Genomic DNA, 12,693 nt, shown 5'->3' with positions numbered 1-12,693 from the left:
TTGTTTGTCCTTCCTGTCTGAAGGAGCAGACCTTCAGTCTGTATCGGCACAATAACTCGCAGAGGCCAGAACACACAATAGTCCTTTTTTTCATGATGTTCTTTCATCTCTCCTCTGCTCTCCGTTTTGTGTGTCATAAATGAAAGTTTGTAATGTTCAAACAGCTTTTTCTTCGCTTTTTTTATTATTATTTTTTTCAATTAACTTGCAGGCCTGGAGCTTTTAGTCTTTGTGCTGAGGAAGAAAAGCAGTGCGAGCGTGCAGCTTTGTAAAACAACCTGAAAGACACACCTGTGTAACAGAGTGCGTTCATTTTGGTTTTCAGATCACCTCGTCCCGTTTCAGCCCTGGGTCCTTGGGAGCAGAGCTGGGAAATGAAACCATGCCTGTCAGTTATTGTCACTGAGGAAAGCTCGCTCATTTCCCAGAGATATTATCCTCCCACCTGCCTCCCTTCACTCCCCCACCCCTCCCCCCTCTCACATTGTTCCCCGGGATCAAGTTCACGGAGGTCGGGGCTAGAGGAGGGTAATGGGACCCTTGTCCCTACGTCTCGGGGCAGGTTGAATGGGTCTCGGCCCCCTGCCCCCATACAGGCTCTGTGAATAGGTCCCCTCTCGCTCTTAGTCTGGTCTCCAGTTTCCTCAGGCCTGCCTGGCCTCCCGACAATCCATATTTCAAAGTGTTTGGATTCCATGTTGGCATGTAGACACATCCGTGTTCCCATGACACCTCACTGCTCCGCCTGAACCCCCACCTGCCACATCCACAGGCAGCTTTGCACCCGCATGTCTTGAATGTCTGTGTGAAGCAGTGGTATTATTTGTTGCGGTTGCACTGGAGTTCATTTCAAAGCAGCTTCTGACTAATCACAAAATCCGATATAAAGGAAAACCTGCCACAGCTCCAGGTGCTGAGAGCTCTTCTCCACCACCTGCGGTTCGTTCTAACTGTGGCTTCTCAATTCTTTTTTGTATATTTTGTAGAATTATTTTGGTAAATCTTGGTGACAAAAAACATGTCGATCGTTTTCTTCCCTGAGTGCCACAGTGAACTCCCTCACTCTGCTGCGGACACTAATATGATAAACATATTGGGTTTTAAATAGTTATTACACTTCGTCAATATTGAGTGGCGTCACCGCGTGGCAGGACTCGGGGCAGACGCGTGCACACTAACACTTCCAGACAGGCAGTTTCGGTTACAGTAGCCTTAGATGACTTTGATGTCTGTGCTAATCCGCTGTATCTCCCGCTTCAGAGAGAGAGAGAGAGAGAGAGAGAGAGAGAGAGAGAGAGACACAGACAGAGAGAGAGAGAGTTGAAGGGATAAGGGAGGTTGTTAAAAGGGAAGTCTGTTAGATGTAATGATGGCAGGGGGATACACATCCCTGCTCATTTGATTTCCTGCTACAATGTTGGGTACTTGCCCTTTCCTCTTCCCGATATATATATATATATATATATATATATATATATATATATATATACTTCTTCCCTTTCTTCCACTCCCGTCTCTCTCCGTCTGCACTCAGACCTGCATGTAGTGGACCGCTGGAAGCTGCCGGGTCGCTGAGAGCAGCTGTGTTTGCTGCGAAACGTCTGCTGGCTGATGCAGCGTTTGTTTTACATTAGCGGACTGCAGGTCAAACTGCAGCTGGCTGCATCTCAGCGTGGAGACCAACCCTGGGGAGAGAGAGTGTGTGTGTCTGTGTGTGAGAGAGAGAGTGTGAACCAACCCGTCCCCATGGTTGTAGCCTTTCCTAAGCGGGCCAAGTCTGGTGGCTAACCCTCAGCGCCTCTGCGTTTGGCAGCATGACTGCAGCAAGATTAATCCATTCCACACTCCATCAGTCACTAGGCACAGGTTATTAGTGCTGAGGCAGAGCGGAGCACACAAACACACATACAAACACACACACTCATACATACACGGCCCCTTCACCCTTGTGACTTCGCCTTCTACCTCGTCCCCAAAGTTTGCAACGGTGGCCTTGGCGTTGAGAGGCCATTTGTCAAAACCCAGCCAGAGTCTCCACTTGGCTCCTTTTAATAAGGCTACCTGGGCTCTGGGATTACACACACACACATACATACACACACAGGGCGTACTTTCTGCGTTGCACATACTCATACAGCTCTGAGTGTCAGGTGGTGCGTCTCGCGGGGCTTATAAAAGTTCCATTAACATGGCCCTCCTCATTGGTTCTGACAGGTTGATCAATTAGACCCCTCCCCCCGCTGACCCTGGGGCTGCTCTGACTCAGAGGTCAGACACGATGGATCGCTAGACCTACACACACACACACTCTCTCAACTCTCCCTCGCTCCTGTTATCTCTGGGCGGGTCAGCGTGCAGCTTGTTCGTCCAGCGTCGGGGCCGATCCCGTAGTGCAGCTGTTCTCCAGGATTTGGGTGGAGGGTCACACTTTACCTGAGACATGTTTCGATCTAATCTCTGCTCTTAACACGACCAAGAACACGTACACAGTGCTCGCCCTGCAGAGACACGTCTGTCTGTGTTCATTGTACCATTCTCCTGCAGACCATAGAAACGTGGTGTAGTAGTTTACATTTTTGGAAAGTTTAGAAGAAGCTGCAGGATTTCCTTGAAATCTACTCTGCTTGTTAACTTCCTAATGATGAATCCTCATATTTTAGTTTTTTACACAGGAAATAGTTAGACTTGATGGGCAGATTATCAGGAAGTTTACTGACCACATTTATTCTCTGACCTTATATCCTCTAGCGCCATCTCAGTACGAACTGGCGAGACTTTAAGACTGTTGATCTTGACCTGAGTGATCATTAAGTCATTTAATCTTCAATATATTGTTGAGTCTTATACATGCATCTGCAGGCAGACATTTGGGGACCTTTTGAAAGACATTATAAGACTGAAACTTATAACGATGCTTGACTGGGAGAAGTCAACCCGTCGCGCATGGGGTGAAGTGTTGGGTCTCAAGTAAAGAGTGCAAACCTGCTCTATACGAACACTGCTGTTGTGATTCGGTGCTATATGAATAAAGTTGACTTGACCTTATCCACAATATGGTAAATGTTAGCAGAATCACACATAAAGTTATCAAATTGAGAATTTAGCTACAAAATATGACATGAACATTTGATCGAGTCATGATAAAGGAAAGAAACTCACATTGCAATAAATTCTTCTCTGCATTATGAATAGAGAGATGTTGTGCTCTTGTAAACAATGTAATCATAAACACATTGGTTGTATGTGTGATCGTTATAATAAGATTCAACAGTAAGTCGGTAAACGAGATGATTTTATGGTTTCATTGATTCACATTTGGTCTACAAAATTACATTTTTTCTGATCAACTATTGTAGCAAAAGTTTCCGTTGCACTGTTCTTAACAATTCATTTGGAAACAAACATAATTTGGCAAAGCGATAACATGTTTATGATCATATCAGTACAATTACAATACACAAGACAATAAAATATATTCATTTATTGCGCTGCCCCTTTAAGGAGGGTTCAAGATGATTTCAGGGTCTGTGACACAAAACAGAGAAACCGCCGATTCAGTCAGCTGTAAGAAAATTGTTAAAGTGATCCAGTAAGTGAGGGAGGAGTCTGATTTAAAAGACTTAATGAGAGGAGTGTGTGTGTGTGTGTGTGTGTGTGTGTGTGTGTGTTAGGGGGTATCATAGCCTCATGTCTAGGGACCCAGAGAGGGTATTTGGGGGGAGCAGAGGGTGAAGAGCGGTGTCACGCCCAGAGAGACGCTGCGCCGCCGTGCTAATGATGTCCAGCGGCCTAATTGAATATCGACGTTCTGCACATGAGGGCTAAATGGCTTCTGTCTGCTTCACCTCGGGGGGGCGGCCCGGGCTGCAGATTTTTTTAACCTGTTACCACAGTTTAATTCCTTCTATTTTTTTTTTTTTTTAGAGGGGGTGGGTCGTTAAATGTCCCCGTTACGATGGTTACCGGCTTTTTGTCCTTTTGATGCAGTGTTTGGTCTAGTTTTCAGGATTTTGAGTAATTATAGTTTCTCACAGTCGGTGTTCGTTAAGGTTTGATGATGTTTTAATTAAACACGTCGTCTTCCAACGTTGACGCACAATCGTACCACAAACACACGATCGCGTTATCTTCCCTCGTTGTTTCCTCCTCTTGATCTTTATTTCCTCTCTGATCGTCGCCTCCTTCATCCTTTTTATTCTCCGTTTCTCTTACTTCTGTTTCCTTGACCGTGTTTTACTTCCCACTGTGCCCGCCTCAAGACGCTTTTCCTTTTGTTGCCACAGCGACGCTCTCCAGATGGCGAGTGTTAAGGCGAGACTGGGCTCCGAATGTAGTCTGAACACACACACACACACACACGCTGGTCTACACACACACACACTGAGAACAGACAGACACTGGCAGCGTACATTCTGTTCAACACTCACATCCTACTCAGATGCTGGTGGACGTGCACTCTGCCCACACACACACACACAGCAGTACAGTACAGTATAATAAAACCTGTGTCACAGCCACATAGGGAACAATCTCTCCTTTATGTGACCGGGATGTCATTAATCTTGGCGGAGGTTAACAAATGCACTTGCATGGAAGGTATATTTCATAGGCAGACAGCCGACAATGGGGCCATTGTGGCGCGCTCTGCGTTCAGTCAGGACCTTTTTGGTCCACGGCTCATGTCGGGGGTTATGTTTCATCTCCCAGATGAATGTGTTTATGTGGGAGAAAACATGTGAAACACGGTTGAGAAATCAACGCTCCAGCTATTTATTTGTTTTTGCTGCCTGAAACCACGAGTCGGGGGGGGGGGGGGGGGGGGGGGAATAAATGCGTTTGGCCATTTCTCAAAGTTTTTTCTTGTTGTTTGTTATTAGTCAAAACTAGAGCCAGACAAATCCCCTGCCCGTGCTTTGTGTGTGCAGCCGACCAACCAGGCCAACTCTGCTCTGATTCACCGCTCTCTAGGTTTCTCCACTCCGCCGCCGCTGCAGCAGCGCTATTTCCATCCATGAAGTGGCGAGTCTTCCCAGTAATCCATTAGACTTCCATTAGCTCCGATTTGTGTGATTAGTTCTAATTAATCAGTTGAGTCTGTGGCCTTCACTCCCCCGTGCGCTCCTCACATTTCATTCTTAACCTCATTTCTCAGCTCTCCACCGAGCGAGAGAACGAGGCGACGACTGAGCGAGCAAATCAAAGAGCGAGCTTCGGATTCTGACGGAGGGCACAACCACTCGATACTGCTCGAGCACCAGACCCCAACCAGACTGCATTATAGTGCTCATTTCTCTCGCCGTGCTGAATTAATAGGATTTTTGGGGGGGGGGGGGGGCGTCTTACTTGGGGAACAGATATTTTAGGCGCTTGGTTGTGCTTTAAAACATCTCTGGTTAGCCCCACTCGGCCCTCCTGTATTGATTAGCACCGGAGCGTCCATCCCTCACTGTAACAAAGCCTATTGATGTTTGTGGAGCCCTGATTTCCCCTCGGTCAAATACCGTACGCAGCCCCATCGCTAAGTGACTGGAGGCTGCTCCGAACTCAAAGTAACCTGGGAACAAGCGAGCACAAATCGTCTTTTCATCAGCGGCTCTTCTGCTGCTCTGTGCTGCAAAAACTCACATTTTAAAGTTAAAAGATTTCTTTTGGAGTGTCGTTGCAGTAGGTCAGCTTATATACTGAGGCATTATGTGGCGATAATTTGTCTTCCTTTCCTCTGTTGTCAGCCTTCTTCTGCCATTACAACTATTGTGATAAATGAAGGCTCAATTTATCAACCGGGCCTCTACTCCATTTCTTTTCCCCCCGCTCCCATATCCAACGTCTCTGCACGGTTCGCTTTATTTCTTCATCCGTTCCCCCCCCCCTTCATCCATCCATCCATCCATCCACCCCTCATTCCCAGTCAGCCAGATCGAGGCTTTCTTTGTGTCTGCCGGGGAAGGCTGAGATGCTGCCTGTCACCCTGAAGCTGCAGACTCATCCAGACCATCCAGGCAGCCGGAGGTGGCCCGGCTGCTGTCAATCAATCCGCAGCCTGCGTCGCAGAGGGGATGGGGGTCGACAACATGATGTGGCTCCCTGCTGCTTAGAAATTCACTTGTTTATTTATTTCCTAGAAGGCCTGCGCAGTCAGTCGAATAGTTTTTGGCTCCTAAAATTAATTAAACTTGGTTGTGACTCTTTGAATTTAAAGCCCCAACTCTGGTGCGTCAAACGAAGCGTCTGACCAATCACAGGTGTTCGCGTCACGTTAAACGCTCTTCACCACATGCTGTGGCCAACCAGCAAGTGCACAGCAATAAACTGCAAATGCTTTTTACATGCATCCTGTTGTGGCATAATTCTTATTTTAGGTTCCATGTATAAAAACTTGTTTTGATTCAGAGTTTTGTGCATTTCAATTCAGTTTTGCTCAATTTCTAAAAAGAAAAGCTGCATAAATTCAGCAATATATATTTAGCTTCCAGATATCAATTTAGCTTTAATGCCGTAATCGCGGTAGAGTTGGTCTCCGGAGCGATGTTAATGTAATCTCTCTCTCCCTCCGTCTCTGCAGGACTCCGTGGTTTAACGGCTGGGGGTTCAACCTGCCTCGGGGTCAGTCTCTGCTGGATAAATGGAACCTCGTCCCCGAAGGCATCGACATCCTGATGACCCACGGACCTCCGCTCGGTGAGTCCAATTAACCAATCACAGCCCCCTCATCACCATATCTAATGAGGTTGTTCCTCATTATGCGAAATCCGTATGGAGTCACTGGAGGCGTCGCAGCGGGCGGTGTGTGTGTGTGTGTGTGTGTGTGTGTGTGTGTGTGTGTGTGTGTGTGTGTGTGTGTGTGTGTGTGTGTGTGTGTGTGTGTGTGTGTGTGTGTGTGTGTGTGTGTGTGTGTGTGTGTGTGTGTGTGTGTGTGTGTGCATTTTCATATAAATCCACCAGCATCCGGAGGGAACACCTCGAACACGGTCTGATTCAATATTTGTGTTTGACTGTATGAAAAAGAAAATACATATTGTTTGGTTTTCACTCCAGACTGATTCAGTTTTCCTCCTAGTTGTTTTTTCCACAGTTGTTTTGTTTTTTTTCTTTTGTGCTCTCCATCTGGCTTCATTGAGTGATTTCCTTCCCTCTCGCCTACGGAGAGTTGCTGAGCCGCTGTGGCCAGTTGATTGAATGGAAACTCGATTTTGCACCAGTGTGACAGACGCTGCAAACGATGGGAGAGGAGAGGAGAGCTTTTGAAGATGTAGGGTGGCTCTCCAAAACTGAATATCAGGGTTGTACGACTGTGGAAGACATTTTCATCTGCCAGAATTTAAATTTGCAATCTCTTTCACTTATTTACAGAGCCGAGTATCAGGAGGTGGTTCTGATCTAGTAAAGGGTTCCAATATGTAACAACTACAGATGTTTGGATCCATTCTTTCCTTAGATACTGATTTTGATACCTGAACTTGTGTATCGGAGCGGGAATACTGATCCTTGACCAGTGCGTTGACAACAAAAATGTATAATTATTGTTTCTTAACAGCTGTATACTCCAATATGGATTTTCTGCATAAGAGGCTACAGACGTTCAAGTTGTGAGCAGCCAGATATAAGAGAGAATATCCATTCCTTAATTGTAAATATTTAACAAAAAGAATCTCATGCTACTTCAGCATTTCGGACAAATGACGGCATGTGGCACCCTGAATATGAGATGATTTTTGCTTTCAATAAATGGTTCTAACTCAAATGACTGGAAGCACAACCACGATCTTACAACAACAACTTTCAATAAGTAAAAAATGTTTTCGGAATTGCGAGAGTTAAAGGAAAGCTGACAAAGGTTACCGTCTGTGCGCTTGTAAAAATGTATCTCGGACACCTTCTTGCAGTTACTGAACTTAATTGTGCCTCCAGGACGTATTGCAGCTCAAATGTTCGCCGTTTGTCTTCATTGGTGCTCAGTGCGGTTTCTCTGCTGCCTGTTCTGTACGTCCATTGCAGATGTTGGTCAGGCGTAATGGAGGAACTTGAGGAAATGTATAAACCACAACCGAGACTCTGTGGGGAGCCGAGCATTTTAAAACCGCTAATGTGTCTGTGTGTGCGTAGGTTTCAGAGACTGGGTTCCTAAGGAGCTGCAGCGGGTCGGCTGTGTGGAGCTGCTCAACACGGTCCAGAAGAGGGTCCGACCCAAACTTCACGCCTTCGGAGGAATACACGAAGGTACTGAGAATAAATGAAATTAACTTTTCCCTCTAGTTCGGTGATTCGTGCGGTCAGACATGGTGGACACGGTGGTGTCTGACTTTGTTCTGATTGACTGTATTTCGGAAAATATATTTTTTCTAGTCTAAAAGAAAATAAAGTTGATACCTGAACATGAAAACACTTAAAAAGTCAACAGTGCAAAGATGAAGAAAGAGGTCTTTAGAGCGCACAAATTAGAGATTCGGGGGAACAATTTATCAAAAGGTTTGTCTCTGGCTGTAACGTTTTTGAGGGGATTGAATGTGACCTGTTTGTGTGTGTGTCGTCGCCCCCCCCCCCTCAGGCTACGGGATCATGACGGACGGCTACACGTCGTTCATCAACGCGTCGACCTGCACCGTCAGCTTCCAGCCCACCAACCCCCCCATCGTGTTCGACCTGCCCAACCCTGCCAGCTCCTGAGACCGGGGGGGGGGGACCTTTTTTTCTATAAATATGTCAAGTAAAAAAAAAAAAAATTAAAAAAAAGTTCTACGTGTTTCTTTGCAAACTTTTGATCTTCTCCAAGCTTTCGTTGAGATTGGGAAGATTTTGAGATGTGGGGCGGGCGGGGGGGGGGGTTAAAGGAGAATACCGGTGTTTTATTTTAGTTTGTTCTAGTTGTGTTAACGATGATGTGTTCCCTCTCAGATTTTAGTTTTTCTACACAGAGTCTGAAAAACAACTTCCATAAAGAAACGTTGTCCCAATTTCATCAGGCACTTAAACATTTTTACATCAAGTCAACTCAATGCAACGCTTCCTGTGGGAACAGCCACGGGAAGAAATGGAAACCAGGAAGTAATCCCTCAAAAATAAGTTGCCTTCGTGCAGAACAGAAGAAAGCGAGAGCGGCGATATGATTTTGAATCGTGTCGTCATGAAGTTATTTTCAACATGAGCTGATTTTCTTGACATCACAAATCAATATTTTTGTTGGGTTACAGGAAAACACTGAATATTTTTTGCGTTCCTGACATAATCTGTTAATGTCACGATCACAAGAAAACATGAGGACTATTAGCACTCGTCCTGTCCGACCTTCCGTACCTCAGTACGTCTCATTTGCTAAAGAAACAAGTGTTGAAGTCCACACACGTATGCAATGCAAAATGAATTTGGGGGGATTGCGAAGTCGTGAGTGACACTGGTATTCTCCTTTTCTGGGGGATTTTGTGGTTAAACAATCTTGCTCTTGATAAATATTGGTCAGATCTGTAAGATAAATGATGCTTTGTGAATTTGTACAATTTCTTTATGTTTGGTTTGCATTGGCCGGACAATGGATGCCATTGTTTTATGTTGTATCATCTGTTATTTTGTGTTTAGGTCTTTTTATTTGTTTTTCTCGTCAGTTCCTCTTTTCTTATTGGCTGACAGGGACGCTGCCTTAAACTAGCTTTAATGTTCTCAGCTAGAGCCCCGCTCTCTGCGAGCTCAGAGACAAGTCCTTATTTATTACCCCGCAAAACAACACCTGACTAACGCAGGGACGGGAAGCTATCAAATTACAACCCGAAACATTAACTTTGTAACATCCCGCTATGGATTTCTGATCTAATTTGGAAAATGTATGTATAAAAAATATATATATATTATATATTCATGTTGTAAAACATCTGTGCTAAAAGTTGTGTTTGACGGAAAAAAAATAATCTGGTGCATTTTTCTTTCTGTATGCGCCTGTATAATTGACCTGTTTCTTTAATGCTCCCTTCAGGCGCTCTTCGTTCGTTTCTTTCATGTTTTTTGTATCGACTCTCCCAGTCGGGTAGACATTCATTTCGGATGAGAGAGGAAAATTTGTCAGAGTCACAATCCAACAGGTGCTGGTTGTAGCCAACAACACGCCTGCCTAAACCTGGTGACGTTGTCCTTAAAAGTGTAACTCTGATAGTATTTGTTTTATTGCTTTCTTTTTCTAATTTTGCACTGTGTGTAAATGCAATCTTGCTAGCACAAAAAAAAAATGTTGCCAATAGTTGTCTCAACTTTGCCGCTGTAAATGCTCTTTCCGTGCTCTGTTCCTCTCTCGCTCTTTCTCTGATTGTATCCCTCTTCATGGAAATGTTAGTTCTCTCTTTCAGTTCATTGTGATATATTTAGCTGCCTTTATATGCAAATAAAATTGCAAGATTTTTACTTATCATGCTCAGTCTGTCGGTTTTTAATCTTTAAGATGTGACCAGTCTTCCGACCCGACTTTGTCAATCGAGTTCACGCTAACTCGACTCGAGTCATTGCTTTCCAAGTCTTGGCTGTGAAGACGTCCAGAGTCGAGTCCAATTCCAGCACGAGTCACGATGTGTCCTCCACAGAGTCTGACCCTGTTTGCGTCACCGCTTATTGGTGTTTGGGCTCAGGTCAAAGTCCAAGTGATGTCACGATTCATCAAAGTCAATATCAAGTTACAGTTAAGAGTCATCGCATCCATTTGAGTGGGAAATGCTGTTGCTGTACGATTGTGATGTGAACAGACTGATGGTAAACCTGGCTGATGTATGCATTTAGATTTAATGGAAAGGAAGCCAACTGAACAGCCAAACGTGCATTACAGGTTCCCTATGTTATCTGCAACCTAATAGTACAATATAATATCAATATAAATATTGATGATGATGATGGTCATAAGCTTGGACGAAGCAGTGGACGCAGCTGCACGCGGGCTTGGCCTACTTATGAGAGCCACATGTCTGAAGTAAATAAATGTATACTCATCTGTACAGCCCAAATATCACAGCAGGAGATGATATGAAACTCACCTTTTTACTGCATCGGCGCAGACACACCTGACAAGGTGATCAACATGTATTAAGAGCAGAGACGGAGGACTCTTTCAAACACAATGTGCCGATCAATTATTAACTATCAATCATTATTATGAATGCTGTAATTCAAAAGACCTTCAACTGATCACAAACTCAGATCGAGAGATGACTCGACATGTGCCTTGTGTTTCTCCTCATGCTTGTTATCTGAACATTCACAATATTTCGGCTCCAGATCGGCATCCCATCTCATCGGTTTCATCGGGTTTCATTCGTTCTCGTCACTGGCCAGCTCGGATCCTTCGTAGGCCAAAAATAAAATGGGCTTGAGTCGCGGGGCGCCTTTGCCAGCCTCTCCCACCAACCCCCGTCTCTCATCACTGTGACATCAAAGCAGCACAACGAATTAACTATTCCCCGAAACGAGAGCAGCAAAGCATCCCCCCCCCCCCCTGCACATTACCATAATCCAGTCTAATCATATCAACATAGGCCACAGATGAGCAGGAGGAGACACGGCTGCTCTGGATCTGCTGCGTTCGTTCAACCTCTTAGTGTGGTTTAATGCTGCACATGTTCTATCGCTATCCCTCTGCACTCCTTTTAATATAAGACCTAATATACTGTGCATCTGAGGCCTTTAATATATACCTACTCCCAATCATATGTCATGCTAAACACCTCCCTGTTAACATACTAACAGCCCACATGTTAACATGCTGCGATGGCAACATTACATGCTAATCACTAGAGTGCTGACATGCTAACAAGCACGCCGCATGTCAGCACACTAATTGTACGCATTAACATTAGCGTGTTAGTTTGTTACAGCTGTGGAAAGGCGCTTAGTGCATTTACTCAAGTACTGTACGAAAGTAGAATTTTGACCTATTTGTACTTAAGTTGAGTATTTCTATTTATGCTACTTTATACTTCTGTTCCACTACATTTTAGAGGGAAACATTGTACTTTTAACTACTCTACATATATTTTATACATTACTTACTTTGCCGTTTCGGATTATTAATGCAAAGTATAAATATCAATGATGAGATATAATGTACTACTATATGGATTAAGCTACCCGGCAGAGTGTGACTTCTTTTTTAAGTAGGTGTGATGAACACATTAATCTGTCAGTAATTATAATCAAGTAATATTCATTCTAAAATGTTCTGCATAATGAGTACTTTTACCATTACATATTGTTGCTTGTACTTTATTACTTTTATGGGATTACTCTCTCTTCATTCGTCACATTACCTCAGTTTTTGTGAGTATTGCTGCGGGCAAACCAGAAAATGGGGCCAAGTATTGAGGTTGTTGTGGGCTTTTTTTGTAATATGTCAAAATAATAGCATTCGTAAAAGTTATAAATGTGTCATTTTGTTTTCTTTACCATATTTTGGGGTGCCCCTATGGATGGATGGTACCCCTTGCATTTGCCTAAACCTGAAGCCTGCTCTGCATGTGTCTGAAAATCTGTTATGGTTCCTGATTCTCTCTCTCTCTCTCTCTCTCTCTCTCTCTCCTCCTCTCCTCTCTCTCTCTCTCTCTCTCTCTCTCTCTCCTCTCCTCTCTCTCTCTCTCTCTCCTCTCTCTCCTCTCCTCTCCTCCTCTCCTCTCCTCTCTCTCTCTCCTCTCTCTCCCTCTCTCTCTCCTCTCTCTCTCTCTCTCTCTCTCC

The 12,693-nt window shown here is 44.5% G+C and overlaps 1 protein-coding gene across 1 annotated transcript in view; it reads left to right on the top strand.

Moving 5' to 3' along the window:
* The window catches only part of mpped2a (metallophosphoesterase domain containing 2a), a 51,750-nt gene extending 43,045 nt beyond the window's left edge, over positions 1-8,705 (top strand). Inside the window, exons 5-7 of the mRNA XM_079293693.1 lie at positions 6,563-6,678; positions 8,104-8,217; positions 8,546-8,705. Coding sequence (XP_079149819.1) covers positions 6,563-6,678; positions 8,104-8,217; positions 8,546-8,664 — 349 coding nt within the window. The 3' untranslated portion in view covers positions 8,665-8,705. The remainder of the gene's footprint in view (positions 1-6,562; positions 6,679-8,103; positions 8,218-8,545) is intronic.
* Positions 8,706-12,693: the final 3,988 nt, after the last annotated feature.

Source organism: Melanostigma gelatinosum (genome assembly GCF_949748355.1).
Source record: "Melanostigma gelatinosum genome assembly, chromosome: 2".
NCBI lineage: Eukaryota > Metazoa > Chordata > Actinopteri > Perciformes > Zoarcidae > Melanostigma > Melanostigma gelatinosum.
The sequence above is the reverse complement of the archived record's forward strand: the minus strand, read 5'-3'. Positions and strand labels throughout refer to the sequence as shown.